We start from the raw sequence: 27,673 nt of genomic DNA, 5'->3' as shown, positions 1-27,673 counted from the left end.
ACTTCATGTGCAATAACTAAACTACTTACTATAATTTGGGTATATTTCATGAACCCTATGCTTCATTTTTTTCAGTGTGACACCGCTTATCACATTGTGTTAATAATATACCTTTGAGTCTCGTTTGGTCGCTAGGAGCTTGAGATTGGACTGGAGTAAAAATAACTTGCTGCATCTAATTTGAAGCAAGAAATAGAGGTCCAAATTGGAAGTAGAACGTGATCGAGGAAAAACATTTCTCGTGACTAACTTATTTTCTACCTTCAACTTAAATAAAATATTGACATCTTTTGCTTCATTCAACATACATAAATCTACCGACTCATCTACTCCAACTAAGGGCTGGTTTGGTATTGCTGTGCTTTGAAAAAAAACTGTTGTGAGAATAAATGGCTGTGCTGTGAGAATATGCGGCTGTGAACTAAATCAGCAGAGTGTTTGGTAAACTTTTTTATAAAAGTGCTTTTGGAAAAAAAAGCAGTCTGATAGTGGGTCTTTTCATTAAAGGAGCACTGTAGCTCCGTGTGCTTTGAAAAAAAACCAGTTTTCCAAAGCTGCAAATAACAGCTTCAGCTTTTTCCTTTGATTTCAGCTTATTCTCACAGCAGCTTCCAAAATAAGCCATTTTTTTCAGTTTACCAAACGCCTAAAACCCTCACAGCTTTTTTTCATGGGTGTTTTTTTTTAATCACCTCACTCCCAAACCACCCCTAAATCATGGCAGCTTGGCTTCTCCACTTCTACACTTCGATCAAAAACGAATCCACAGTGAACAAATTCTCAAACATTTTTCCTACCATGGAACTTGCAAATATATCAATAACAATTAAATGGAATGAGATCCATTCCAAATCTTTGTGTCCGAAGCCCATAAACCGAGAGATCCAAACCGTTCAAATTTTGAGTTTTTGTAAAGTGGGTCAATGTGATGAATTAATGGGGGCCAATAGGAATGAAATTAAGTGGTCCATTCTCTCGGTCCGTGAGCTTCAGACATAGGGATCCGAAGTGGATCTCAATCTCAAATCGTCTCCAACTCCAGTACAATAGAATGGGGATCCAGTCTACAGTCAAAAAATCTGGAAGCCTGGATGTTAGTTGACGCGAAGGGCATATAAATAGCAAAAAGAAAATTAAATCCTGCAAACTATCAACTAACTATATAAATGTATCCATTTTGTAGTATAGTTAGGTCTGTCCCTCACTATGCAGAAGTGCTAAGTATGTCGTCGGTCGTTGCCGTGGGTTCAGCAGGGTGGGCGGGTGGCTTTTCAACAGGGGGAGGCTTAGGCGGCCTGTTTGGACGAACTTTATCAGCTATGTCTGGATTTTTATCAAACTGCGACATCAAGGAACTTTATAACTTTCTAAATATTCATCCTAGATAAAATGTAACCAGAACGTTACGGGGTTGAGAACGGACTAACCTTGAAGCCGCAACCAGATACACAAGCATGAAAACACTCCTGCACATAGAATCGGATCAGCAATAACTCGTCTGAAAAAATGTGCATCGAATCAGGACCATGCTTTAGGACGATGATGATATGCAACCATATGAACCTTTCCACTCAAATTCACTAAGTTCAAGATTTTAAATCACGGGGCATTTAGCTATATCAGATAGTACCAAATTACCAATTTTCTTATGGCCATCATTGGACAAAACTAGTTGTTTAAAGCATAAATAATCCTACTTTTCACCTTCAATACAAAAATAATGCCCATGGTTGGTCAAAATTACAAAAAATTAGTGAATCATGAGGCTAGTATAGTGAACAACACTGCCATTAGTGACTACAACTTTTGGACTTGAGAAGATACAAGAGGCGATAACGATTTAATAAACATTACCATGTATTCGTATTATCATCGAAAATGTTACTCATTACTCATTAGCATGCTAAGAAGAAACTATAGAGGGAAACATACCTCTGAGTACCTGTCAACTCCAGGAGAACGGTCAATGCAAGCACTCCATTGCTGGTCCTTTAAGACAGGATCCTTATAGCATATCTCATTGCACTCCTCCAAGCCTGTGTTATATATACTCGCTATATCACTTGAAGCATTTAACCAACTACATAATAATTTACTTATGGATGGAACCCCACCTCGATCTAGTAGCGCACTAACTCTAAACCAATAGTCTACTTCCATATCAAGTTTCAGATACAGAAACGATAAGAGCCAAGCTAATCCACAAACCAAAAGTTAATGCAGATGGGGAACTTCCCACGGCATAAACAAAGTCAGTACTCTATGGGTAGCCAACGGGCTCTTAGAAATGCCATTTTAGTAATGTGTCCATAAACATCAAGGTGACAAAAAGCGAAATTCAAAATGGAAAAAGAACAAGACCAAACCAAACAACCAGAACATAAATTCTCATCGAAGTATGTTCATACGAAAACTGAATTGAAGAACAAATTAATACTCACATTCTTCCCAAGTCTCTCCATCTGTATCGCACCCCTTTTTGCAAAATACTCGCCCTACAGGGAAAAACACACAATTTACAGTAAGCCAGAATAATAGTTCCAGATTTTTAAACAATCAATATTCAAACACAAATTCCGGTGCTTGCTTGTACCTAAAGCAAACATTACTCCAACCCCAATTCACCAGGAAAATTCCGCCACTAAAAACGCAAAATTGGGTCAAAACTGATCGTACAAAATACATAAATCAAAATTAGGGGTCGAAAAACTCTGCAATTCATCACCTACGTTAATTACCCAACACGAGATTAACATAAACAGCGCGATAATTTTGATATCAGTATCATTTCGAGCGAGAAAACAAGCGAAATGGTCAAAATTAGAGCAAAAAAATTTGAAATTATTAAACGAAAACGAAAATCAAAAGAAATAAAGGAAATCAAAGATTCAGGAGGAAGCAATATTTCAGAGCGAGTGTGGAGGATAATGGGTTTACATGGAATCTGCATAAGAGCTGCGTACTTGTGCGTGCATTGGTGGCCGCACGGAGACCCCCATTGATGCGGTGTCATCTTCTTCTTCTTTCTCTCGGCCTCTGATCAGGATCCTGCTCTGTTGAAATGGAGCGGTGGGAAAATGGGGAAAGGCAATCGAGGGTGATTTTGTAATTTAAGTTAGACTGGAGTGGTAAATTAAAACGCATGAAAAATGTGTGATAGGATTATAGTGTTACACGCATCCTTGTTAGGTTTTTTTTTTTTTCGGGAGAAATCTTTAGAATTATCACTGCTCAGCTTTCAATTTGTTTCTGATCATCAATTAAAATGTTAATAACTTGTCCTCCTCTCTTTGAAACAAGGGGTGCTTCTGGTTATGAAATCTTACTGGAATTGTCTATATATAGTCCATCCTTCGGAACCACATCACATCTCGGATATGATGAAATATGATGAATTAAGATGGTATTTTGTAAATATGTAATTTTCTTGAATAAATTATTTATATATTGATCTTCTTCGATCCGACGGTCAAAAATTAAGAATAGTATATGAGAGATAAAAATGAGTAAGTGGACCATACTTGAATCAAGTCATCCAAATGAACCTCATTTAGAGTGTCAATAACAATATTTTTAGAAAAAGAAAAAACTCAAAATCTAAAAGGAACTCATCCAACCCGTATCATTTCTTTTTAGATTTTATTCCAATATAGAGTGAAATCTCTAGAAGTTGTATTTGGTTGGTGTCATGTCAATATGTTCTTCTTTGAAAGTGAAATTATTCATATATTTGTCAATATGACAAACGCCAATGTACACAAAAATCTCAAACAATCACAATTCAAATAGAACTTGTGTAAGAAGGGATAAAATAATGTACATGTGAAAGGGTGGAAAGAGAAAGAGAGATGAACACAGTGTATATTTACGTGGACGAAATTGGAGAATTATTTCTTTAGTATTCAGTTAACTAATAATTCTAGTCTCATTTGTCTAATGTGACGTTAATTCATAATGTATATATGTGCAGTTTTGCTCACTACTCTCGAGTATCGATAGTGTTCACTACCTTATTTATCACCGTTGGATAAGTTTAAATTTCGAGATTTGTGTTTATCCGCTATATAGATCTTGAAATTTAAATTTATCTAACAGTGATAAATATGATAATGAACATTACCGGCTCTTAAGAGTGTTGAACAATAATATTAATAATATTCTTAATGTACAAGCCTTTGTTAATGTCATCAATAAACACTATTACAATCCGATAAGATGATAATGATTAGAATAATGTAATTTGATTATCGTCAAAGATAAATTTAAACTATATTATGTAAAGCCAAGCTCTTCTTTCTATTTTTTTAATATAAATAATATCGTTTATTTAGAAAACTTTAACCAACTTAATTATGTATTCAACATAATCTCGAAGGTATGAGAGGAAATTGACAACGCAGGCCCTAGGCCCCTAACTGAAAAATGGGAAGCAATAAGAAGAGGATACGCGTACCCCAGGGCCCACGCCTGATGCGACAAAGCGTACCCGTTGAAAAGGCAATCAGGATTCAGGAATCTTGCTCCCAAACGACACGGGTACCCCACCCCTGTTAGGACAAAGTCCACTTGTTCAAAAGGCATCAAGATTCAGGAATAAATCACGGGTGGTATTTGTTTTTTTAACAAATGATATTATTAATACTAAAATAAAAATAATAAGTTAAACCTCAAACATCTTAGTAATATTATGATTCAGGTTCGTTTTTTATAATAATCAAATTTAAAACCTATCACTTACAATTCTAAAAAAAATACTATTAGACCGTAATTACCTTTCAAAGATGAACCTTACAGGGCACATGGACAGCCCTAAGGTGCACTCCCCCACTTTGTCGTATGTCTACACCCTACGTGCGCATATCCCACTGGCTTCATAATCCATAAAATCAGAAAATCCAAGACATTGAAAATTGATTCAACGGCAGAAGTTATTATAATTTTTAAAGTGAATCTTGTCTGTAATCGTTGAATCAAATTTTAATAGCACGAATTTTCTGATTTGGTAGATTAAAAAGAAGGAATATGGAGAGGATCATTTTCCAACAACAGGAGCTCCTATTGGTGCGTTGAATCTGCATAAATAGAGGGGGAGAGAGAGAGAGAGAGAGAGAGAGAGAGAGAGAGCACTTGTTGTTTGACAGTGTCTGCACTGTGCAGTCAGAGGAGCGAGAGAGAAAAATGGACGCGCTGCAATGGAGGATATTGCCGCTGCTTACACTGATCGCTTCTTTCCTACTATTTTTCTATTTCCAGTATCCCTCCCAGGTCTGATAACAAATTTATTTTTTGTTCCATGTAATTTAATTGGATTTTTTTCCCTTTTTCATTTGTCTCATGTAATTTATTTTTCTTTTTCATTTGTTTATTTTGTTGGGTTGTATTTACGTATTATTTTTTACTGATTTTAATGATGTAAAAATGTTATTAAGTTACTGGTTTTCTGTTAATACTGGAAAATTTAGAGTTAGATAAATTTTGTTTTTTTTTTTCTCGCCCACCAAACACTATTTTTATGGAGAAACTTGCAGCGTGTTACTGTTTTTGATTCTTCACTCTCAGGGATGCTTCTTTGATATTTTTGTTTTATTGTTTTTTTTTTCTGGGTGGGTTGATTTTATATTTTTGTTTGATGCTGATGCTTAAGGCAATCGAGAAATAGGGAGCGCAAAGAAATACTTTTGAATTTTGTAATTTATATATATGATTCCAATTTGTTCGTTTGTTTCGCTCATTTTCTCATCAACCAAACTGTGTTCTCTGTGTAGAAGATCGTTGGAATATACTGTATGAATTTTTAGGGTGATTATTTTCCTGTCTAATCCGTTCAAATAATTATGAAACGATATTATTTATCGATCTAAACTTTTTTTTTTTTAATTTATATGGTTTTTGATAACTAGAAAAATCAAAACTAGAGACTTGAATTTTCCGTTTTTCCTTAGACGTTTTCTCTGCATTTTTCTCATCAACCAAACACTATTTTCTTTTAGAAAAATCATTGCAATTAAAGGACCGTGTTGATTCTGAGTTATACTCTTCATCTTTTCCCTCCAAATTCTCCTCCATTCCATTCCAGTCTCCTTTTATTTGGACAGTCACGTTAAATCACGTCAATAATTTTTTGTTCGATTTCTTTATAATGAGACAAAGTTAAATCACGTCAACAATCACGTTAATTCACATCAATATTTTTATGTTTGATTTCTTTATATCGAGAGAAAGATAAATTTCTTTATATCGAGAGAAAGATAAAGAAGAAAGTGAGAGAGAATCCTCCTCCGACACGTCAGTCGGTGTATGATTCCAAATTGCGTTTGTTGTTTACTTTTGTTTTGATAGTGGACAAGTGGATCTGAAATATTAAAATACTGGGTGATATGAACTTGTTTTAATTTGTCAAATAATAGATGATAGAGAAGTTATGCTGTCCTACGTTCTACCCCACTAAGAATATTCCACTAAGAAATTTTGGTGACATCACTTCTTTTTTTGACGTGAAATTAGTATATAATATTTATCCACTAAATTTTTATTTACAGAAACGTTATGGACATTATGTGTTGTATTTGTGTTGTATCGTCCTTCTGTTTATCATCGAAAAGAAAAAAGTTATCATGTTCATAATATTATATAAACAGTATTATTCGTGTGCATGTCAGACTATATTTTCGTTTGAATTTCAAATCGTGTAATGTGTTGTGTTTGAAATTGCCAACGTCCGCCATTTTGACGGAGTTCGATCAAAACCCTTTATTTTGCAGCAATATCCGAAAAACTGCAGCCTGCTGCCTTTCCAACATTATTGGATCGCCAGCAAGCGCATTGTGACACCTCAAGGGGTTATTTCTGGAGCAGGTAAGACGATATTTTACACTAATTTACGAAGAAGAATGATATAACTCGAGTCCAAGAGCGGGCGGACACGAGATTTAGCACCAAATAATTACGTTTAAGAAATGTGGAAATGTGCAGTTGAGATTAAGGATGGGAAGATTGCCTCAATTGTTAAAGAAGAGGAAAAGCATGGGAAGATCAAGTCGGAAAATGTGATTGATTACGGAGAGGCCGTTGTCATGCCTGGCCTGATTGATGTGTAAGTTACGACAAAATCAGTTGTCTTTTCGATCTGTTTCTTCATCGTCACGAAGGTAATTAGGGTTTTAGATTTGAGCTTAAACGCGTCGTTTGTATTGGTTTCAGGCATGCACATCTCGACGATCCTGGAAGAGCTGAATGGGAAGGATTTCCTTCCGGAACTAAAGCTGCTGCTGCTGGTGTGCCTATGTAACTCTGCTGCATTCTTTTGTTTTCATCGATTAGTAAAATCGAGAAGATTTATTTTTCGCTTTCTTGCAGGTGGGATAACAACATTGGTTGACATGCCTCTGAATAGTGACCCATCGACTGTCTCCAGAGAGACTTTGGAACTCAAGATTAAGGCCGCCGAGAGCAGAATTTACGTTGATGTTGGTATGAACTTGAAACTATGTGTTGGGGATACAGTTATACTCAAATATTTAAGAACTGGCTTAAATTTAAATACAATGTGAACAGGCTTTTGGGGAGGGCTTGTTCCTGAAAACGCGTTCAATGCATCTGCTCTCGAGGACCTCCTAGATGCCGGCGTTCTTGGTCTAAAGGTAACTATTCAAGTAGTGAGTTTTGTGCCTAGAGAGAGCACTGTTCCATTACATTTCTTGTGCCACAAGGAACGCTCTAACCAACTAATTCAAACATCGTGTCGATCTAATGTGGACCAAATTTGCTGTCTTCCTGCTTTAGGAAACAGTTTTCTACCCGCAAACTGTGCAGATGTTTATGATCCTCGTCTAATGAATTTTTCGATGTCTATTTTTGTAGTCTTTTATGTGTCCATCCGGGATCAACGACTTTCCTATGACAAATGCCAGTCACATTAAGGTTTGTTTCATGAGATTCATCCCTCCCACTATCACATAAAACATATAATTTACTTTGCAATTAAATTAGAACAAAATAATCGCCATCTTATTTGTTGATTGTATTGCTGCAGCCATTGGCTTCTTGAGATGAATGTTGTTTTCGCAGTTCTGACGTTTTTTAAAAATCTGTATTTTCAATTACTTGTTCACTAGGAGGGACTGTCTGTACTAGCGAAATACAGAAGGCCTTTACTTGTACATGCTGAGAAAGAACAAGAACTCGAAAGCAACTTGGGAGTTGAAGATGGTAGTAACAATCCTCGTTCTTATTCAACATATCTCAAGACCAGGCCACCTTCGTGGTAAGATATTGTTCGTGTGGATGCTAAATTCTCGTTCTAATTTCACACGATAACTGTGTTTCCTTTGTTTTTGAAACAGGGAAGAGGCAGCAATTAAGGATCTCTTGACCTTGACAAAGGACACAAGGATTGGTGGCCCGGCAGAAGGAGCTCATCTTCACATTGTTCACTTGTCAGACTCGCGCTCTTCATTAGATCTTATTAAGGTATAGTCTTCTACTAGTGCGGATTATAGAGCGTCTTATTATTCTCTCCGATAGGTAATGCAAGTGTTTTTTATGCATTATTGCAGGAAGCGAAAAGTGGCGGTGATAGTTTAACTGTTGAGACATGCCCTCACTACTTAGCTTTCTCAGCCGAAGAGATTCCCGATGGAGATACGCGTTTCAAATGTTCTCCACCCATCCGCGATGCAGCCAACAAGGAAAAACTGTGGGAGGCTTTGTTGGTATGTACTTATTTTCTGTTTGCCTACCTCCTTACAAAGTGATTTTCCAAACTACTCTAATTGATGGAAAGATGATGGTTATTTACCGTCAAATTGATTTCATTTGGCTTTTGATGTTTTGTTTCAGGAGGGACACGTTGACATGCTAAGCTCTGATCACTCACCAACCATGCCGGAACTTAAGCTTCTCGACGGTGGAGACTTTTTGAAAGCTTGGGGTGGCATATCATCTCTGCAGGTTGGCATACTTTTGCCTTCAAATGTAAAAGGTTGCGATTTGTTTCAGGACTAACCAACATTGTTTTCGGTGCACTTGCAGTTTGTTCTTCCTGTGACATGGTCATATGGCCAGAAATATGGAGTGACATTACAACAGTTAGCTTTATGGTGGAGCGAAAGGCCGGCCAGGCTCGCTGGACAAAAATTGAAGGTGGAATTATCATCAGTTTTAGCCAAGTTTCCCGCAGACACGGATATTGTTATGCTGGTGCATTACATGTATGCACCAAGAAAAACTTAAACATGTCTCATTAGAGTCATTACTAATTAAATTATAATTTGCAGGGGGCAATTGCAGTAGGGAATCACGCGGATATCGTAGTATGGGATCCAGATGTGGAATTCGACCTCGATGATGAATTCCCCATGCACGTCAAACACCCAGTACGCATTTTTCTTGATCATATTTTGAAGATCCCCTATGCATTCGGTTTAATCTATTGAACCAGTTCTATGTTATCGGAGTTCATTGCGTCGAGCAAGCATTTTACTCTCCTGTGTTACATTTCAATTTGTAGGGTATTTCAGCTTACTTGGGGACAAAGTTATCCGGAAGAGTTGCAGCCACATTTGTAAGAGGAAACCTTGTCTTCGAAGAGGGGAAACATGCTCCCGCAGTCTGCGGCATTCCAATTCTGGCGAGCTGAGAATGAAATAAGAACTGCCAATTGGCGAGCGGAATCGCACAAAACTCTCTTGTATATATGGTTGTATGATCAAATCTTGTTCATGTAGGGCTCTGCCATGGTTAAATATTGTTCATGGCATCCATCTTCTCTAGGGTTTAAGTGTACGTATAGCCTGTTGTTTCCCAGATCTGTCATATTACATTTTGCAAGACATGCCAATGTAACTATTGAGGATTTCCGCAATAGTTTATGTGAGCTCGATTCTCATATATATGACACAATTTTTTCGGCTCATTGTCTGAGTGATTCCAATTTATCATGTCACTCCGTTATCCGCGGTAATAATCAAGCTTCGTTCTTTTCGCTTGTCATGTATATTTTACATTAGCCCCTGATCAGTTTTCGTTTTATTGAAGTGCCCTCAGTTTTCGGTTTAAGCGGGGTTGAAGTGCCCTCACAATTTTGTAAAATCTTAATCTGCAATCTCCTCTCCTATGTTTTACAGAAACCTTAGCTTGAACATATAAAGTTTGGATCCAATATATGTTTTGAATACATGTTCTGCTGCAATTGCAGCAGAGTTTATATACATCTTATTACACACGCATGCAATAAACAAAAGGACTAGAAGTGGCATCCTTGCTGTCCATGTTGCAACAGTCAGAATACACATGCAGTGACCTTGCTGTCCACGATGCATGTGTCCTTGCTGTCCAGATAATGATACATCTTCACATGCTAACCTAGCTGTAAAGGAATGATAACATTCCTTCTGTCCAGTCTGTCATGTAGTGGAGCACCTTTAACAACATGAGACTCCGGCTTGTATTTTCCGGTGAGTTCTTGGGGGATTCTTTTGGTTGATGGACTCCTTCCCACTAGCATTGATGTGAATACTATTTGACACAATATGGATTTCCTAAATGCAGGTATTCGCACACAAAGATCACAATTTGTAGATTTTTCTTCCACCATAAAACACAAAAAGTACACAAATCAAGGAACGTTTAATAACAATTTCGATTTTGCTTTAGTTTTGTGAAGCATTTTGTACTTGAATGATGCCAAGTGGTACAGGCTGCATATTCAAATGGTGTAACAGGCTGCATATTCGCAAGTGGAACAGGCCTTATGAGCTTTGTTCATCCAGTGCACAAGGCGAGGGCGACTAGGCGCGAAGACGACAATGGACAAGTTTGTGGAGTGATGTTTCAGATGGGTCTGTGCACGCGAATCCCCAGCATCCCGTGCACTGGAAGCGAATCAAATTCGGACGACAAGTGTTTTCCAACTGGTGAGTTTCTAAACAAAGACTTTGTGAAAAAATTAGAGTCACTGGCTCTGCCGTGCTATGTGATCCCTAATGGCACGAAACACATTTGATCACCGTGTTTATCTTCGTTTGCAATTTCAGTCTGTTGGTACCACACATATTGGGTCTCAGACTTTGACACATTGGGCCTCAACATTTGGGCCTCATTACTCAGCCCATAATCATGTAAAAGGAGGAGCCCCTTATTCTATAAAAGATGACTCCTCCCCCCTCACAAATCAGACTCTGGGATACCCCAAAACATACAAGTCTCAAACAACTCAGAGACAACACTTTCTTCCTCAGGGGGACTCCCCTTGAGCTTGTAAACCATACATACAGCTACAAAGAAATACAATCAACATCTGTGTGGACGTAGCCTAAACATTGGGGTGAACCACGATACATCTTTGTGTTCTTGGACATTTGCATGATTCACTATCGAATTTACGTTGTTCCAACACCTTCCGATTTTGTGCATCAACACAGTCCAATCTCTAAGTTCCGCCAATAAAATTAGCGGGCGAAGGCCTTACAACAGTAGGGCAATAGCTGCAAAACACTTTTTTTTTGTCACAGGTTTTGGGGGTTTTATTGAACGCTTGTGACACACATTATTACACAATGATGCTTATTACACAAGATATATATGTTTAGCCAGGGATGGGGAAGCCTTGGCCGCCTTGATCATGGCCCATGCCACCATCATCACCGCCTTGGCCGTCACAATGACCACCGCCACTTCCACCACATTAGCCGCCACAATTGCCACCTCCATATCCACCACCACATCCACTGTCTTGGTCACCACAACTACCAACACCTTATCCGCTATCATATCCACTGCCTTGGTCACCTCTGCCGCCAAAACTTGGATTGAAATTAATACCACCTCCAATAATCCCTCCTCCTATGTCCTCCAAGTCCTCCAATTTTTCCGCCGAGCCCTCCTCCCATTTGTCCTCCGATGCCTCCTCCTATTTGCCCGCTAAGGCCTCATTCCATTTGTCCCCCGAGCTCTCTTCCCATTAGCCCGCCGAGGCCACCTCCCATTTGTCCCCCGAGCCCTCCTCCCATTTGCCCGCCGAGTCCACCTCCCATTTCTCCCCCGATGCCTCATCCCATTTGTCCTCCGAGCCCTCCTCCGATTTGTCCGAAGCCAAGGGAATCTGGCCTGTCAACTAGTACAGCTTTATCCTTGCCAATACTAATTGCCCTATGAGCAGAGCTCACTCCCCAGCTAAGTAATAGCAAATAAGCTACGCATGCCTTTTTTTTTGGTGTTGCCATCTTCAATTGCTACTTAGTTGCCTATGATCTTCTTCTTCTTCATGTTTAGGGTTTTTATACTGTAAAATCAGCACGCAGATGAGTTTGTTCCAGTGAAAAATGGCATAAAAATGGCAGTTGGTTGAGCAAACCTACGGGAAAGCAAGCAAATCAAGATGCATTTGGTTATGGAAACCAGGGCATCAGGGTGTTTATGTGATCAGATAATTACGTGCGTTGTTTGTAATTGTTTTGAACAAATAATAGTTCAAAATAAAAAGTTGCAAACCTAAGTATGACAACTAAGTTGATTAGAGTGGTGTATTTTAGCTCTGTATTCAATTTTGAATCATTTTTTGTCGTTGTTTCAGTGACAAGAACAATATATTTTTCAATCAATGTTGTCTACTTATATTATAACACGTAATGTATCGTCTTATGTTCCAGGTAGAAAAAAATCTCTCCTCAACAAATGACGTAACCCACATACACATCATCTTATACTTCTTGATCTAGATACAAAAAATTAAGAAACATACCAAATATCTCCCAAATTAATATCAAATTAGAAACTAATCTATCATTCAGTAAGGTAATTCCATCGGTTGATGCATGATTGCAGACGCACATACATCAACGGCCCCGTATCATTTACGTGGACGACTCCCCTTACCATCACACAATTTAGTCGGAATTGGATCCTCTCCAAGGCAAACCTTCAGATCCTCCTGATCAGGATTAGTGGGTCGTTGGATAAAATCTAATGACTGCAATTATTATAATTTTTAGAGGACCATCTGATTGTGCCTGTTGAATAAAAATTTAATAATCCACTAACACCGGTCAGAATCCGAGGGGTTGCCCCGGAGAGGATCCAATTCCAATTTAGTGAACCAAATCCATGTATTTTTGGTTGGTAATTAGCCAGGTAGGCAAGAACCCATCAGTACTTAAAACACTTGACTTGACCAATCAATCACTCGACAACTTCCCTCGGAAGGAACGTGCTTTGGAAGGGAGAAAGCGAGTAAGCAACAGCGAAGGCGCCAAAAGCATGCTGCTTTCGTCTGTTTCTTTGGTTTTTGGTTTTTTAGTTTACTTTTTTGGTTTGTTTATTTATGCAAAATATTCTTCAATCCTCTCACTCTCATAACTCGCTCGTGAATTAGTTGTGTAAGTATCACAACACTCTCGCTCTCGCACCATCTTCGTCTCCAAAACCCCTTTCTTTTGGGTTTCGCGTTCAGATTTTTTCCAAACTATTCGATCCAATCTCTCACTGCTGTTAGAGTTTTCAATAAAACAGCGTCTTTGAGTGCCAAAAGCTTCGAACTTTGAGTCTCCGATTCCAAAATTCTGATCAATTTGTGTTATTTTTTGTTATCGTTCAATTGGGTTTGGTTGATTTGCATTTCTGATTCGAACCCAGAATTTTTTTTGGGAAAAATTCATCTCTGCTGTTCTAATCAGTGTCACTCTCTTCGTCTTCCTCAGAATTCTTTTCTTGTTATCCGTCGAGTTTCTGGGAAAATGGAGGCCTCTGGTTCGAACGGCGCGTCGATTGTCACCGACGAGATGGCGCTGAGGGGTTTGCTGGAGGCGTTCGGGCCCGCGTTTTCTCTCGATCAAATCGCTTCTGCGTATTGCAAGGCGGGGAAGAATGCTGAGGACGCCGCCGAAGCTCTGGCTCTCTCTGCACCCGATGGCGGAGAAACTTCCAGATTACCTGTCAATGGTATCTATAAGAAGCCGCCGTATCAGGCAAACGGGAATGGGAATGGGAATATGAATGGGAACGGGAATCCCGGAGCTTCAAAGCCGAAATATCGGCCGGTTTCAGCTGGCAGCGTCTCGAACATTATTGGGAAGCATTATGTTAAGAAAACGTCGCGGACACCGGCAAATGGGTCTAGTGAAGCAACCAAGCCGTTGAAGCTGAACTCCAGTGTGTTGCCAATGTCAGAAATTTGGGTCGAAAACGATGAGTCTAGTTCTTCAAAGGATGATCGGCTCCACCAGGACATGGAGGATTTTCTGTTCAGTATGCTTGGAGTTGGGTTCAAGCTAGAGAGGGATCGGATTCGACAAGTTCTTGGTAAAGTTTTGCTCTTTTATTAGTTATCTGTTTCATCCATTTCGAATTGCGTTGTTCTTTGGTTTATATATTTACATGAAGTGTTTGTATTTGTGATTGTTGAACTTGTCAAGGATGATTCAAATTTTGTCTAGCATAATGTGGTTAGGCACGCACTCACTCAGTTGAAGTACTGTGCACACTCTTGGTTATCGGAGTTGGGAGAGAAGATTGGGAAGAAAGAAAATTGAAGATTAGAGGGCAAGAGTGAGTTGGTCTAGAGAAGGAAGACGAAAATAAAAGTAGGATAATGATTAGGTTGGCGCAATGTATGATTATACCATAATTTACGGAAAGAAAACTTAATGCTTGAGGCATTTGAAATTTTGACTTTTGAGACAAGATGAATTGAGTGTTGAATGTTTTGATTGCAGTCTGTTTGATGGTTGTAGATTTAAGATGACTATTTTGATTTCATTTCATGGATGTTAATGTGGTGTTTAAGAATTGTTTGATCAATGACCTTGATATGTGAACACTAATCCTGGTTTACTTGGACATGCAGATAGTTGCGGATATGATATGGAAAAGGTACACTAAACCCTCTTTACTTATCGAAACCTGAAAGATAGTCTCTTTACAATTTTTGTAGCCTTTTCGTTACTATAAGATGTATGTGCAATAAAATTTTCCAATTTTCTAATGTTATACAATTATCTTTCATATGCTACACATTGAAAAGGTATGTATAGCCAGAGTACTTCTAAGCAATAACATTTTCCTTTTAATACCGTTCAGAGCATGGAAAAACTGATTAATCTGCCAGCATTGACTTCCGAAAAAAGGAACGAACTTGTTGGAAAATCCAGTGAGAAGGTTAGTAACACTTCCAAAACGGGATTTGTGTGCTTTCTGATTTATACCAATAACATGTCAAACTGCATCACTGATGCATATTCGAATCAGTTCTTCAGAAAAGTAAATTCAATCTTAATTTCATGTAAGGAGGTAATACGAAGAGAGCTCACGCTCTACGGAAGTGCATAAATTAATTCAAGGATGCATTCATGCAGTTTTGTACAGCTCTTGTAATCGATATTTGAAAGTAAAAGTTTCTTATTGTTTTGTCATAGTTTTGGGGGACAGGGCATTTTGTGTAGCATTTAGGCTTTAGGTACAGTAAGATCTAGTCCATGAAATTGTTCCAGCATGCTTAGTAAATTCTACTTTGGTATTTATCTCCCTTGCCGTCTTATTTGAGATTATTGTCCAGTCTGCAGATTTGTCCCTGAAATATAAAGTATCCTCCGACAGAAAATCCAAAAACTACACCGAAGGGTATTGCTTCTTCAATACTTTAGTTATAGTTCATTAGTTCCTAGTTTATTATATCAATCACTCTGACATGTCTATGCTCGTCTCATGCAGTAACAGAGATAGGGCTTCAAATACAAATGGAGCAGAAGTTACTGAACAGCAAAAGGAGAGAAATGATATCCCGAAGGATATTCTGGCTTCCCTGTTTGGTGCTTCTGAGGGAACCGCGGAGACACCAGTGGAGCAACCAAGAAGTAAAATAAAGGCAGGGAGTAGATATGGAGCATATGGACACCTAGTTGCTGAACCTCCGCAAGATTTCACTTCAGAGTACAAGTCAGCTGTTGTGTATCAACAGCATCATGTCGAGGATGGTATGCACCCTTTTCTCTATATGGGAGAAACTTCATTTCCCTAATACCCTTTGTGGAGGGAATGGTGGCCTTAGGAATTTATTCAATTCCTATGAAATCCAGATTAATCCTAAAGACAGACCTATTAAGGCAGTAGCTAAATTCCATGTGTGGTTGCTCAAGTCAATTTCCCTGTCAAATTTATGTTTATGTCTTGTATTTTCCTTCATGATTAAAGTGTGCTAGAATTGCAGACGCAGATGACGAAGATAGCTACCAGGGTCTCCGTAAGTCTTGGAAGGAGTATCGGAGTACGATGAACGACTATTACCAGGCTGTATGTAACTTTTTATGCCTTATCTTATGTGCAATTATTTGATATATAAAACATGGAGGGTAGTGTCTCTTAGTAGCCTTAAAATTTCACACTATCGAGTAAGGATATCAACTCTTTTGGTAGGCTGTAGCCGCATTTGCTAAGAAGGATCGTGATCAAGCTTACAAACTTCTAGAACAAGTAAGGTTTCTGTCTTTCTGTTATGAAGTGATGGGATATGAATTATATTTTTTTTCAAGCAAATAAAAGAAAAAACAAGATTCCCTGACAAACAAGACAACATCTTCCGACTGTTGCATATAGCTTTTACATGCTTCAAAAATTGAACAAGGTGTATTGGCGTGGTAATATTTGCCTTGACAAAATGAATTTATAACTTCTATTGTGCTACCACAGGGACGTTTTTTCCTCGAAAAGGCGTGTGAAGTAGAGGAGAAGTCGAATGAAATGATTCTTAAACCTAGGTTAGCATCCGTTTTATTGAAAGTTCTGTGGTGTGTGCTTTGACTCTTTGTGCAAATTTGTTACTGGCAGTGTATAGGGTCCGACAATGCTAATTATCATCATTTTTTGTTTCCTCGTCAGAAATGTTGAGACACAAGGTGAAATAGTGCTTGACGTGCAAGAATGCGGTGCCAAGGAGGCAATACGTCTTTTGAAGTGTCAAATTTCCTCATTTTCTGGTATCTCATGTAAGTAATCGTTCTCGTGTTCCTATTTTGCTTACGATTTTGTTTCATGTTTACTGAAATTTTGTGTTTTACTGAAATTTTGTGTTATCTTCGAGTCAGCAATCAAGTTTCTTAAGGTCATATGTGATACAAAAGAGGAAGATATCTCAAAGGGGTCTCGAAGACGATCATTGGTAAGACTGGGTCATAACTACTTGGTGCATCTGTTTAAACAATTACTTGACTGTTGTATTTTAAATCGACGCAGATTTTGAAGCTACTGCAGGAAGAATCGATTAAGTGGACCGAAGGAGAAAATGCTGGAACAATACTAATCCACTTAGACAGTGTTAATCGGAGACAAGTAACTTTTGTCAAGAAGAAGTGAAATAAAGTGCTTTCTCGAAAAGGTGCTTATGAGATTGAGATTTAGGGATGATCGACAATCAAATCGTTGAAGGAGAGAGTAATGAACTTTTGGGAAATGTGATTTAAGATTTGAAAAGAGTTGGAGTTGATTTTTGTTCCAATTTATGAGGTCTACTTTCTTTGAGTAATGAAACTCTTCAATTACCAAAGAAAAAAGAACAGGCATTTGCATTGTAATGGCTTTGAACTAAAGTTTATTTCTTCTTTTGGTTGAAAATCTTGGTACATCTTTTATCTTTCTTGTCATACGGATAATGCTGTCTTGCTAGACTTGTTAGGTTGTGAATTTGCACCAAGCATTCAAGTAAAAACTTAACCATGTATATCGTTTTTCTTTCTAATCTGACAACGTAACATGTTATGCGTCAAGCATTGCAAGGACACTTGTTTAATTGTCACAATGGTTACTTTTTTCCCCTCAAACGTTCCAAAAATACATAACCGAACTAGCCCTTACTTTCTAATAAAATTCAAGGCTTTGACGATGCAATTATGGTGCATTTTTGCTCATAGCCCTACCTATTTACATTTGAAATTTATATCAATTCATTACACATATTTTGAAATTTAAACTCATCAAATGATATTCAAGGCTTGACGATACAAGTATGGTACATTTTTGCTCACCACCCTACCTATTAACATTTGATCAGTTTAAAATTTGAAATTTAATAAAATTATGTGGTTGAGATTAAATCACAAGTCACATAATCTTAACCGTAGAATTTCATTAAAGTCAAATCCTACCGTTCAGAGTCGCATATATAATATAAGCAGCTTCGAAACCCACCCTCTCTCGTCTGTCTCTCTCGCTTTTGGTTGTGGGTTTCCGAATTCAGAAGACTCCGTTCTCCATGGGTGGCTCAGTGAAGGATGTGCAGTCGCAAAAGGAGCTCGATAGCTTGGTCCACGGCGGCTCGCCGGTGGTTCTGCACTTCTGGGCGTCGTGGTGTGAGGCTTCCAAGCACATGGACGAGGTCTTCGCCCACCTCTCCGCTGATTTCCCGCAGGCCCATTTCTTAAGGGTAACGTTTCATTCTCTTCTCTGAAGTCGTTTGCTCTTTCTGTTTTCTGTGTGTGTGTAGATATATATTTTTAGTTTAACTTTGAATCTACTATTGTTTGTAATTTGTAGGTTGAAGCTGAGGAGCAGCCGGAGATATCCGAGGCCTATTCGGTTTCCGCTGTGCCGTTTTTCGCCTTTGTGAAGGTATGCTTATTGGGTTTATACATTTTTTCTTGGTGATTTTGATGCTGCCAGTTCGATTTCAAATTCGAGAAGAGAGTTTTGCATTTGGTTAATCAGGTTGTGTGAATGCGGGGTTTACCGTCCAATTGTTTTCGGTTTGCAGGTGATTTAAATTTGAGTCTTGGGGTTTACTGTTATTGTCGATTATATAATACTAGCAGCAGTATGATTGTTTCGAATGAGAATTGAGTACTAATTGTCTTCGATTATGATGGCAAACTCAAAATTTAAAAGAGGGGTGGTGGAGATTCAATTGGAACACTTTGTTCGTTTGAGTGACTGGAGAAGGACTAGGATCTGTGAATGGTGACATGGATTGTGATGTGAATATCGGATATTGAAAGAAGCCTTATGTTACGCCTTATCAGTACGAATGACTATCCGCCCCAAAGAATGAGATGCAATAGAATTTTAGATGGTTTAGGATGATTTATGATTCACGAGTTTGGAAGATACTCACTCTAATCGGATAAGTGGTAAAGCTTGTTAAGTTTGAATTGGGGGAGATAATTCTATATGATTGCTTTTAATAAACTTTTGTAATTAATTTCGTCATTGGCTTGGGTTCTCCTACTCTTCAGTCTATTTTCCTTCTCTTCGTCATTTTCTATTTGTGCTTTCATTTTCCAGGATGGAAAGGTTGCTGATACGTTAGAAGGGGCAGATCCATCCAGTTTGGCCAATAAAGTTGCTAGGGTTGCTGGATCAGTTAACCCTGGAGAACCTGCTGCTCCTGCCAGCCTTGGGATGGCTGCTGGACCGACCATACTTGAAACAGTCCAAGAGTTAGCAAGAGAAAATGGTTCTTCCCAGGTGAAAGTTCAAAAACAAAATGTTCCTGCTGATGCCTTGAAAAGGCGGTTGCAGCAGCTGATTGACTCTAATCCAGTCATGCTTTTCATGAAAGGAAGCCCTGAGGCACCCCAATGTGGATTTAGCCAAAAAGTTGTGGACATTTTGAAGGAAGAGAAGGTCAAATTCGGAAGTTTCGATATTCTTTCAGACAGTGAAGTCAGAGAGGGGTTGAAGAAGTTTTCTAACTGGCCAACGTTTCCGCAGCTTTACTGCAAAGGGGAGCTTCTTGGTGGGTGTGACATAGCAATTTCAATGCATGAGAGTGGTGAATTAAAGGAAGTTTTCAGAGACCATGGAATTGATACTACTGATTCTGCTGGGGCAAAAGTAACTGAAGCTGGAAGTGGAAAGGGTGGATTCTCAGCATCTACTGGTGTGAGTGAAACTCTTAACTCTCGACTCGAAAGCCTGATTAATAAAAGCCCTGTTGTGCTGTTTATGAAGGGAAAACCAGATGAACCAAAGTGTGGTTTCAGCCGAAAGGTGGTCGACATCCTTGTGCAAGAAAAGGTGGACTTTGAGAGTTTTGATATTCTCTCTGATGATGAAGTCCGTCAAGGGCTCAAAGTTTATTCAAACTGGTCCAGTTATCCTCAACTATACATCAAAGGTGAACTTATTGGTGGATCAGATATTGTATTGGAGATGCAAAGGAATGGGGAGCTCAAGAAGGTTTTGGCAGAGAAAAGGATTGTTCCAAAAGATACTCTTGAAGATCGTTTAAAGAAATTGATTACTTCTTCACAAGTGATGGTCTTCATCAAGGGCACACCCGATGCTCCCAGATGCGGTTTTAGTTCCAAGGTCGTGAATGCCCTTAGAGAAGAGGGTGTGAGTTTTGGGTCCTTTGATATTTTATCCGACGAGGATGTGAGGCAGGGGCTTAAAGTCTTCTCGAACTGGCCAACCTTTCCTCAGCTCTATTACAAAGGTGAGCTGATCGGAGGTTGTGATATCGTGATGGAGCTGAAAAGCAACGGAGAGCTTAAATCTACCCTTACAGAGTGAAGCGCAGTCTCGTTTTATCAAACAATCGTGGTTATCCTAATCTGATGAAGTGTCTGCTGACATTAGACACATTCCAGTTTGCTTGAGGTGCTTTCTTACCATACACTTTCATATACGTTTTCTTGTGTAATCATCTGGTCGAAATAATTGTTGGAGGAAGTAATTTTTCAGTACCGTTTGCGCTTCTGCTTAATTTTGTCACGTATTTTTTTGTTGATTTATTCAATCCAATAGCTGAAAAAAGGTAGACCGGTTCGAATGACATCCTTCAATTTGTAAACATATTCATTGCTTTCATGGGTTATAACAATGTCACAGCACACGCAAAAAATATTACGAAATCTCAACAACTGCGTTTTTCACAGAAATTGTTCTACGGTTTTTAATCGATTGTGTGAAACTCCACAGAAACCGTCATAAAATCTATTTTCGCAGAACTTTCACTACGCCCCAAAGCTTCCAGAGATGTTCTAATCGGTGAAAATCTGTACCGGAGATGTTCTCTTGTTGTCACCGTTGAAACTGGGGACAATGGGCAGAGGGAGACGGTGGCTTCGTACTTGTCTTGGGATAATAATTTCTTCACCATCGCCATCGCCATTGCCATTGAAATATGCTTCTGTAGAAACTAGTTTTCTCTCATGGCGAGGATTTTCTCCGTCTCTTCGCCATCGCCGTCTATTTTATCAGCTTTCATTCGATCCAAAACACTATTCACTTCTTTACCCTCTCTTACATATGCCTTTAACAAAGCATGATACATGTGCTTGTTCACCGGGATGACTTTCCTCAATGCCCCAACAAAAGCTTCCGCATCTTCAGCACTGCCTTCGTCACCAAGCCAACTCAATAAGGTTGTCAGTGTCACTACTCCGAGGTTCGGCTTCCATCTTTTCTCGGAAGACAGACGGAGGGCCACCTTCAAGCACTTAAAAGCCTTCTTCATCTCACCCTTATTCACATACCCCGCCGCCACTGTTTCCCAACTTCTCGCTGTGGTTGCCTTTCCCTTCTCCATCAAGTCTTCAAGCAGAGCTTCAGCTCTCTCATACAATCCCTTTACGGTGTAGCCTGTAATGACAGTTTGTGGCACCCGAAAATCATAACAGTTTCCAGACAATTCCCACTCCTCCATCACCTTCTCAGCTTCATTGAGCTCACCGAGCCTCACCAGAGACACCAACATGCCCATATAATCCCTGTTTATGCATCTCTTACAAGCGCTCTTCTCAACACCCCATAACCTCAAAACTTCGCCCTTACTTCCCATACTCGCATACAGCGAAATCAGATGATTGTAGCCAAGTCCGTCTTTGTTATCCAGCCTCTCTTCCGACCTCTTCAAAGCATTCATTGCCTTATCGGTTTGGCCTTGTTTAACATAGAAATTGGCAACGACAGCATACGTGTTCCAGTCCATGACAATGCGAGGCTGGCTTTCCATCTCTTTAAAAACCTTTTCCATTCCTTCAAGATCAGACCTCACGCCATACGAATTGATGCAGATTCTATAGCTGAAGTTGTCCGGAGGGACATTGTTCTCCTTCATCTCAGCAAGAACGCCCGGGACCTTCTCGTGCTGGCCAACATTCGTATACAAACACATGATGTCGTTGTAAGTAAGAGGCGAGGAAACAAATCCCATCCCCTTCATTTTGCGCAAATGAGCGAGGGACTTATCCACTTGGCGCTGCCGGACATAGCAATTCAAAAGAGCACCATACGTCTTGATGTTCTTATCTTCGTCCCTCAAATTATTGAAATATTCTTCTGCGGAATCAAACCCGCGTACCTTCCCAATCAAATCCAGCTGCACGGCATGCTCAACCGGCGAAAATATGCATACCCCCTTCTGATTCATCCACTCTGAAATCTGCAACCTGTAACACGTTACTACGAAAGCAGAGGAATTTCCAATTACTTTTGATACAAACAAGCACATTAACTAACAAAAATCCTAATTCCCTCTTTTGCTCACTTTCTTTAACTAAAATTTAATTACTTTGATGCTTCTTTCAATTTTCTGAGCAACCAAACAGGGGATAACACAAATTGCAAGGGAAGAGAGAAAGATGGAAACCTGGAGGGCTTGGGAGAAGCGTTTCCGCTTTCGGAGGTCGTGAATGATGCGCTGAAGCTCGGCGACTCGGACTTTGTTGCCATTGTAGACCCAGTCGTCGAGCTCTGGAACCACATTCAAGCTAGGGTTTCCGAGCGGGCTGATTTTGTTGTAGAGGGTCGGCTTCTTGGTCCTGCTCGTGTAGTAGGACCTGCTCGCCATCGCATTTCGGATTAGGGTTCTGGCGAAGAGCTTCGGAACCATGATTTGGGGTTTAGGGTTTTTGGAGTTGGGGGAGAAGAACCAGAGAAATAAAAATGAAGGGGGGCTCTTGGAGGAAAGGGGCCTAATGTTTCTGAAATTGGGCCTTTTTAGTAAAAATTCATCTTCATTACCGTATCATCTAAATACAATCTCTCTGTAAAAAATTCATTTGATTTGAAAACCGTTTAATCATTTATATATGTCGAACAAATTAACAGTTATGAAAATGTGTAGTATTGTCATAATTAGTCTTTAATTTATTTGATTCACATGGATGATTAAACGGCCTTCAATTTGAAAGATCTGCCTGGAAATGATCTTTAGATAATGATGTAAAATATGAACAATTTCAATCAGTGCTATAACGTTTGTACGATGAAATGATGTCACATGACATATTACAAGATTAGTAACTTAACGTAGCATTGTGACCATCACATCAAAAAGTTTCTCGTGAATTCGGTTCCGCTTGATGATTATTTTCCTAATTACAAAACCCTGACACCAAAAGCTAACAAACACTGCAGAAAAAAGGCAGCATGTTTATATGATACCCAAGATCCAAGATACAGATCCCTTAAAACCTAACCAATTTGTGTCGACCAAATCAACAGTTATGGTAACAATCAGCATCGAGCTTTGTTCCGATGGTCATCCATGTACTGGGCTACGCAATCCAACAGCTTATTTTCCAGGGTTTTGAACTGAGCTATTTGCACCTGCAGCTCCAACTGCTGTTTTCTCAGGTTCTTATTCTCCTCCATTAATAGCAGGCAATTGTTTTCTTCTGCTGCTGCCAGTGCAGTGCTTGTGCTCTCACTCTCTTCTGAAGCCTTCAGATACGCTGGAAAAGCACTTGGTTCGCATTTCTTCCTGGTGATCTCAACTAGCATGTGCCTGCAGCCCTTTTGGAACTTTTCGTGCTTAAATTCCCACAGTTTTGGTGATGTTTTCTTGAATCCCTGCTTTTGGGTTTGAGGGTTAGAATCACAAATTGAATTGCCAAACTTTTGAATAATGTAATGCATGATCGGAAATGCTTTTATAGGAAGTGCTTTTGCTCATAAGCGAATACAAACCAACCCTAGGGTTGAGTGTACTGTAACCCGTCCGAGTTATGAGATAAAAGAGAAGAAAACCTTGATATATGTAGCGCATCCAAATGGGATTAAGGGCATATTGGGAGAGACATTTTAGTGCGTCAAAAACACGACCTGGTACATTAAGTGTAATAATATAATTGGTTGAAAACTTGAAAAAACAAAATTTCCAATCAGTAGTAATACTTAGTGTATCAAGTCGTGTTTTCAGCATACTGAAAAAATTTCTCGCATATTTGAGATGCTAAATAAAAAAGGGAAGAGATCCTTTTCAGATCTCTTTCACCAAATCTCACCAATCAATTAATCTGGACCTTTGAAATTTGATCTAACAACTTAAAATTATTATAACTTTTTTAAATGCCTCTTATTTGTAATCATTTAATCAAATTTCAAAAATTCGAATTAATTGATTAGTGAGTTTTGATGGAAGAGATCCTCTTCCCAATAAAAAAACATACACAAGTCAAAGAGGATCTCTACCCCATAAAAAACATACACAAGTGCTTTGACTAGACGCACAACAAAATTTACTAAAATCCTTGTCATTCGATTAAGAAAACAATTTTCTTTTGGGAGTATGGTATTTTAGACAAAATTATTCGTGCAAAAGGACAAAGGGTACCTACCACGACTACACTTGTTTATTCCAAAACCAAATTTGACCATTGCTGCTAATGCTTCCTAATTAATCAAATGGATCTATCTTGGGGATTCTAGGGAAAATTTTTATTTTGCCTCTCTCACGTCACATCGAATTAAGTAACAAGAGATTTAAAAAGACTTTTTAGCTAAAATAGTACCTTAACTTTACATAACTTCTTATTTTGATCATTGAGATTTAAAATCGAAGAAGTGGTCTCTAAGTTTGTCCACTTTATGAAAAATCTTTGTTAAATAATTAAAATGATTGACCGTGGACAAACATAAATACCACTTTTATGGAAGTCAAATCTTTATGTAATTTCAGAGACTAGTTTAGCTAAAATGTCTTAAAAAAAACATATGAGAGTAAATATGCAGTTGCACCAGGTTTTTCTCATGGTGGGTAGAAGTTTATGCTTTATTATTGTTCACGTAACTCAAAACTATTGCAGTCTGGAGTGTGATTATTTTGACCAATTAAAACTCTCACAAGTTTTTGACTTTCACAATAGTTTATATATTCTCGTTGACTACTGTTGTACAGGGAGAGAGGTATACGCAACAAAGATAACCATCGTCTTCAATCCATGAAATCTTTGAATGAGTAGATCACTCAATGCTTTGAACGAGTAGATCAATGAATGCAAAAACCTCTGCAGAAATCAAAACATTGACCCTTTTTGCTGATCGACAAACGTTAGTATTCCGGCGGGTAAAGGTTGTTTGCCCAACAAAATACCGTTCATCGGTCAAATGATATTTCTGGTAGTGATGGTTCAAACCCTAGATGTTTTTTCTTTTATCTATGAAATACTGGGTTCTTGATCAAGTGATCAGAAATAACCAAAAAAAATAAATAAATTTTCTAAAAGCTTTCTAAACCTTAAATATATAACATAGATATAATTTTCCATGTATATACATTCTTTGTATAATTAAAGCAAATAGACGAAGTACTGAGTTCAAATCTGATAGACGGAAATGGTTGAAATAAAAAGATAAGGGTGGGCGACTCACATAGGTGTTAAGTTGGCGAATGAAGCTGGAGAAATTGTTGTGCTTGAAATATTTAGGCAACAGGAGCTCTGAGAAATCAGCAGGAGACCATACTATAAATCCAGTGCCCTCTACATTCCATGACACAGTATTCCTCTTCCCACCATCATCTCCTCCGACATCTTGTTCTTCTAGCAGATCGAACGTCTTCGACAGAAACGGGGCGGCGCTTCTTGTTCGGGAAGAAGTTTCAGCCATGTATGGCTGGCTAGCTAGCTTTTGAAACTTTTGTTTCCAGAGAGTTCCTAAAATATTCTACACTCTGCCAGCCTCTTATTTATGCCATGAGCTTTTGGAAACTACTAGCTAATGGCGTGGAACGTGGACTGCTTCCTTTTAGCTTTCTTTTTCTTTGCTCTTTCTTTTTTTTTTTTTTTTTTTTTTGGGATAAATTCTTTGCTCTTTCTTTAAGTTTCTCAAGTTCATGCAACTTCCCCAAAAAGCCCAATTTAGCAATTTTTTTTTTTTATGTAACAAAAGTAGATGGAGGCATATAAATTCATTTTTCTCATGTGGGACAATGACAAGTGGCGGATTAAAAAAAATTGTACTCGTAATTGTAGGTTAGAAAGAGAAATACTAGCAAGGATACAACAACGTATTACAATAAATTTACCTCGCCCATTTGGGAGTTATTCTCGTATATGGTACTATAGTATATGTTCTAAGGGTTAGACTGCGCAGTTTGCCAGTTAAACCGGTACAAGACTTGGATTTAGAACATCATAAAACAATTTAGTACTATTTGGTGTGGATGTCAAAGCGTTGTGAAGTAAATAATCTTGCATTTTGTTGTTGTTGTACTGTTTATTCTAGTTCTCTTACCACAACAAGCAATATGAAGTCGGGATGTTATTGTCGTCAACACATCTTTTCCTATAATTTATTTAATGGGCATCATATACAGATAAGATCCTCAATTAGATAATATTGTGTAACAATTTATGTTCTGGGATTTACATATACCCCTAATTGCTGTTACAATTGAAATTGAGAATGATCTTGATATTTCAAAAAATAAGATAATTTCTTTAATTTTAGATTAATAGAAATATAGTTTATATGGTCAAACAAAATTTCTACTAATTTACTTGACTAAACATCTAAATTAGTACACAATACTTGAAAATCCAATTAGGTAATGACCATAAGACTCGTTTATAATAAAAACTCAAGTAGTGGTGTATAGAAAATCCTTGGGAGAAATAAAAGAGGAAATTTTAGGGTTTTGGGTGCACTGAATGATTGTGTACTCATCGGTCACCCCGATGGTAACCCCGCCACCCCACCTACCCCAAGTTATTCAAACATTGCAAGGATAACCGAAAGGCCGCGAACTCTGACCCATTTTTGGAACAATCTGGCAGAGTTTCAGGTGTATTTTTGCGAATGAGGATCTTTTATCGATCTTTTTGTGGGGATCTTCGAGATCTTTAAATCGTGTTTGTTTATTATACATAGTATTATCAGTTTTTATCAGATATTATTCATATTTAATTTTAAATAAAAGTATTTAAAATGATTTCTGACTGTACGATATACGATGAACGAAGACGATTTAAAGATTTCTAGGATAATTTCGAGATCTATGTATTACGTAGTTCACGAAATTTAAACTCTTTCAAAGATAATAAATAAGGTGGTAAACATTATTATCACTTGAGAGTCGTGTGCAAAAAATTTTGATTTGAATACATTTTTTAGAAATGAGGGAACTCTCCCAAAAGTTGGACTTTTCATGAACTCTCTGTTCCCTCACAGTTTAACATCAATTTTATGCTAATATTATAAAACATTGTGTAAAAAACATAAAGTAAAAGAGAGTACGTAAAATTTTACTTTTAAAAAGATAGAAAGAGATCCTCTTCAAATCTCTCCTTTCAAAACCCAAGGATCAAGTGATCCAGACATTTAAAATTTGATCTAAGGGCTAAAAATAGAGAAATTAGTAAAAACTTTTAAAAGCTATAATAATTTTTTGTCATTTGATCAAATTTTTAAAGGTCCGAATCACTTGATCCTTGATCTTTGGAAGGAGAGATTCGGAGAGGATCTC

The 27,673-nt window shown here is 38.3% G+C and overlaps 7 protein-coding genes across 12 annotated transcripts; 4 read left to right on the top strand and 3 right to left on the bottom strand.

Annotated features, from left to right (window-relative positions):
• Positions 1-777: 777 nt before the first annotated feature.
• LOC126622385 (uncharacterized) lies at positions 778-3,112 on the bottom strand. Of its 2 annotated transcripts, none has more exons than XM_050291108.1 (5): positions 2,938-3,112; positions 2,442-2,495; positions 1,933-2,036; positions 1,428-1,466; positions 778-1,339 (listed from the first exon to the last, which is right to left on the bottom strand). In XM_050291108.1, exons 1-5 carry the CDS (start codon positions 3,011-3,013, stop codon positions 1,205-1,207), a joined length of 408 nt encoding a protein of 135 aa, XP_050147065.1. In that variant the 5' UTR covers positions 3,014-3,112; the 3' UTR covers positions 778-1,204. The 2 variants fall into 2 exon arrangements, with proteins under 2 accessions (XP_050147065.1, XP_050147066.1); XM_050291109.1 differs by lacking the exon at positions 2,938-3,112 and adding an exon at positions 2,594-2,900.
• A 1,985-nt stretch (positions 3,113-5,097) lies between these two features.
• LOC126622363 (allantoinase-like) lies at positions 5,098-9,913 on the top strand. Its single transcript, XM_050291082.1, has 14 exons — positions 5,098-5,265; positions 6,762-6,855; positions 6,973-7,093; positions 7,201-7,274; positions 7,357-7,470; positions 7,555-7,640; positions 7,861-7,920; positions 8,115-8,263; positions 8,343-8,469; positions 8,556-8,711; positions 8,839-8,949; positions 9,031-9,141; positions 9,276-9,374; positions 9,509-9,913. The coding sequence occupies exons 1-14, from the start codon at positions 5,179-5,181 to the stop codon at positions 9,635-9,637; spliced, it is 1,518 nt and encodes a 505-aa protein (XP_050147039.1). The 5' UTR covers positions 5,098-5,178; the 3' UTR covers positions 9,638-9,913.
• Positions 9,914-10,145: 232 nt separating this feature from the next.
• LOC126622381 (uncharacterized) lies at positions 10,146-12,599 on the top strand. 2 transcript variants are annotated; one of them, XM_050291105.1, is made up of 3 exons: positions 10,146-10,548; positions 10,722-10,913; positions 11,589-12,599. In XM_050291105.1, exons 1-3 carry the CDS (start codon positions 10,530-10,532, stop codon positions 11,921-11,923), a joined length of 546 nt encoding a protein of 181 aa, XP_050147062.1. In that variant the 5' UTR covers positions 10,146-10,529; the 3' UTR covers positions 11,924-12,599. The 2 variants fall into 2 exon arrangements, with proteins under 2 accessions (XP_050147062.1, XP_050147063.1); XM_050291106.1 differs by having other exon boundaries at positions 10,428-10,454; positions 10,549-10,913.
• Positions 12,600-13,208: 609 nt separating this feature from the next.
• LOC126622364 (putative nuclear RNA export factor SDE5) lies at positions 13,209-17,598 on the top strand. Of its 2 annotated transcripts, none has more exons than XM_050291084.1 (12): positions 13,209-13,227; positions 13,695-14,295; positions 14,840-14,865; positions 15,073-15,150; positions 15,548-15,612; positions 15,703-15,965; positions 16,199-16,281; positions 16,405-16,461; positions 16,678-16,745; positions 16,867-16,973; positions 17,073-17,146; positions 17,221-17,598. In XM_050291084.1, exons 2-12 carry the CDS (start codon positions 13,731-13,733, stop codon positions 17,338-17,340), a joined length of 1,506 nt encoding a protein of 501 aa, XP_050147041.1. In that variant the 5' UTR covers positions 13,209-13,227; positions 13,695-13,730; the 3' UTR covers positions 17,341-17,598. The 2 variants fall into 2 exon arrangements, with proteins under 2 accessions (XP_050147041.1, XP_050147040.1); XM_050291083.1 differs by lacking the exon at positions 13,209-13,227 and adding an exon at positions 13,356-13,373.
• Positions 17,599-18,156: 558 nt separating this feature from the next.
• On the top strand, positions 18,157-20,686 carry LOC126622367 (monothiol glutaredoxin-S17-like). Its single transcript, XM_050291088.1, has 3 exons — positions 18,157-18,406; positions 18,517-18,591; positions 19,261-20,686. Exons 1-3 carry the CDS (start codon positions 18,236-18,238, stop codon positions 20,491-20,493), a joined length of 1,479 nt encoding a protein of 492 aa, XP_050147045.1. The 5' UTR covers positions 18,157-18,235; the 3' UTR covers positions 20,494-20,686.
• Positions 20,687-20,752: 66 nt separating this feature from the next.
• Positions 20,753-22,904, bottom strand: LOC126622366 (pentatricopeptide repeat-containing protein At4g21705, mitochondrial-like). Of its 3 annotated transcripts, none has more exons than XM_050291085.1 (2): positions 22,574-22,904; positions 20,753-22,366 (listed from the first exon to the last, which is right to left on the bottom strand). In XM_050291085.1, exons 1-2 carry the CDS (start codon positions 22,814-22,816, stop codon positions 21,122-21,124), a joined length of 1,488 nt encoding a protein of 495 aa, XP_050147042.1. In that variant the 5' UTR covers positions 22,817-22,904; the 3' UTR covers positions 20,753-21,121. The 3 variants fall into 3 exon arrangements, with proteins under 3 accessions (XP_050147042.1, XP_050147043.1, XP_050147044.1); XM_050291086.1 differs by having other exon boundaries at positions 20,753-22,373; positions 22,574-22,719; XM_050291087.1 differs by having other exon boundaries at positions 20,753-22,386; positions 22,574-22,713.
• Positions 22,905-23,149: 245 nt separating this feature from the next.
• LOC126622379 (heat stress transcription factor B-2a-like) lies at positions 23,150-25,959 on the bottom strand. The gene is made up of 2 exons (XM_050291102.1): positions 25,579-25,959; positions 23,150-23,778 (listed from the first exon to the last, which is right to left on the bottom strand). The coding sequence occupies exons 1-2, from the start codon at positions 25,813-25,815 to the stop codon at positions 23,443-23,445; spliced, it is 573 nt and encodes a 190-aa protein (XP_050147059.1). The 5' UTR covers positions 25,816-25,959; the 3' UTR covers positions 23,150-23,442.
• Positions 25,960-27,673: the final 1,714 nt, after the last annotated feature.

The sequence above is a fragment of the Malus sylvestris genome, chromosome 5, assembly GCF_916048215.2.
Source record: "Malus sylvestris chromosome 5, drMalSylv7.2, whole genome shotgun sequence".
NCBI classification, from domain to species: Eukaryota; Viridiplantae; Streptophyta; class Magnoliopsida; order Rosales; family Rosaceae; genus Malus; species Malus sylvestris.
Note: the sequence above shows the minus strand (reverse complement) of the source record. Positions and strands in the feature narration are given on the sequence as shown.

What these genes read in the sequence shown, in the direction of transcription:
- LOC126622385 (XM_050291108.1), bottom strand. Translation starts at nt 3,013, where the DNA reads ATGACACCGCATCAATGGGGGTCTCCGTGCGGCCACCAATGCACGCAC. An exon ending in AGCTCTTATGCAGATTCCAT is followed by an intron (nt 2,496 to 2,937) that starts GTAAACCCATTA and finishes TTTTCCCTGTAG; the next exon opens with GGCGAGTATTTTGCAAAAAG. An exon ending in GAGTTGACAGGTACTCAGAG is followed by an intron (nt 1,467 to 1,932) that starts GTATGTTTCCCT and finishes TTCTATGTGCAG; the next exon opens with GAGTGTTTTCATGCTTGTGT.
- LOC126622363 (XM_050291082.1), top strand. Translation starts at nt 5,179, where the DNA reads ATGGACGCGCTGCAATGGAGGATATTGCCGCTGCTTACACTGATCGCT. An exon ending in ATTTCCAGTATCCCTCCCAG is followed by an intron (nt 5,266 to 6,761) that starts GTCTGATAACAA and finishes TTTATTTTGCAG; the next exon opens with CAATATCCGAAAAACTGCAG. An exon ending in CCGGCGTTCTTGGTCTAAAG is followed by an intron (nt 7,641 to 7,860) that starts GTAACTATTCAA and finishes CTATTTTTGTAG; the next exon opens with TCTTTTATGTGTCCATCCGG.
- LOC126622381 (XM_050291105.1), top strand. An exon ending in CGACAAGTGTTTTCCAACTG is followed by an intron (nt 10,914 to 11,588) that starts GTGAGTTTCTAA and finishes ATATATGTTTAG; the next exon opens with CCAGGGATGGGGAAGCCTTG.
- LOC126622364 (XM_050291084.1), top strand. Translation starts at nt 13,731, where the DNA reads ATGGAGGCCTCTGGTTCGAACGGCGCGTCGATTGTCACCGACGAGATG. An exon ending in TTGGAAAATCCAGTGAGAAG is followed by an intron (nt 15,151 to 15,547) that starts GTTAGTAACACT and finishes ATTATTGTCCAG; the next exon opens with TCTGCAGATTTGTCCCTGAA. An exon ending in GGTCTCGAAGACGATCATTG is followed by an intron (nt 17,147 to 17,220) that starts GTAAGACTGGGT and finishes AAATCGACGCAG; the next exon opens with ATTTTGAAGCTACTGCAGGA.
- LOC126622367 (XM_050291088.1), top strand. Translation starts at nt 18,236, where the DNA reads ATGGGTGGCTCAGTGAAGGATGTGCAGTCGCAAAAGGAGCTCGATAGC. An exon ending in CGCAGGCCCATTTCTTAAGG is followed by an intron (nt 18,407 to 18,516) that starts GTAACGTTTCAT and finishes TGTAATTTGTAG; the next exon opens with GTTGAAGCTGAGGAGCAGCC. An exon ending in CGTTTTTCGCCTTTGTGAAG is followed by an intron (nt 18,592 to 19,260) that starts GTATGCTTATTG and finishes TTCATTTTCCAG; the next exon opens with GATGGAAAGGTTGCTGATAC.
- LOC126622366 (XM_050291085.1), bottom strand. Translation starts at nt 22,816, where the DNA reads ATGGTTCCGAAGCTCTTCGCCAGAACCCTAATCCGAAATGCGATGGCG. An exon ending in GCTTCTCCCAAGCCCTCCAG is followed by an intron (nt 22,367 to 22,573) that starts GTTTCCATCTTT and finishes TACAGGTTGCAG; the next exon opens with ATTTCAGAGTGGATGAATCA.
- LOC126622379 (XM_050291102.1), bottom strand. Translation starts at nt 25,815, where the DNA reads ATGGCTGAAACTTCTTCCCGAACAAGAAGCGCCGCCCCGTTTCTGTCG. An exon ending in TTCGCCAACTTAACACCTAT is followed by an intron (nt 23,779 to 25,578) that starts GTGAGTCGCCCA and finishes ACCCAAAAGCAG; the next exon opens with GGATTCAAGAAAACATCACC.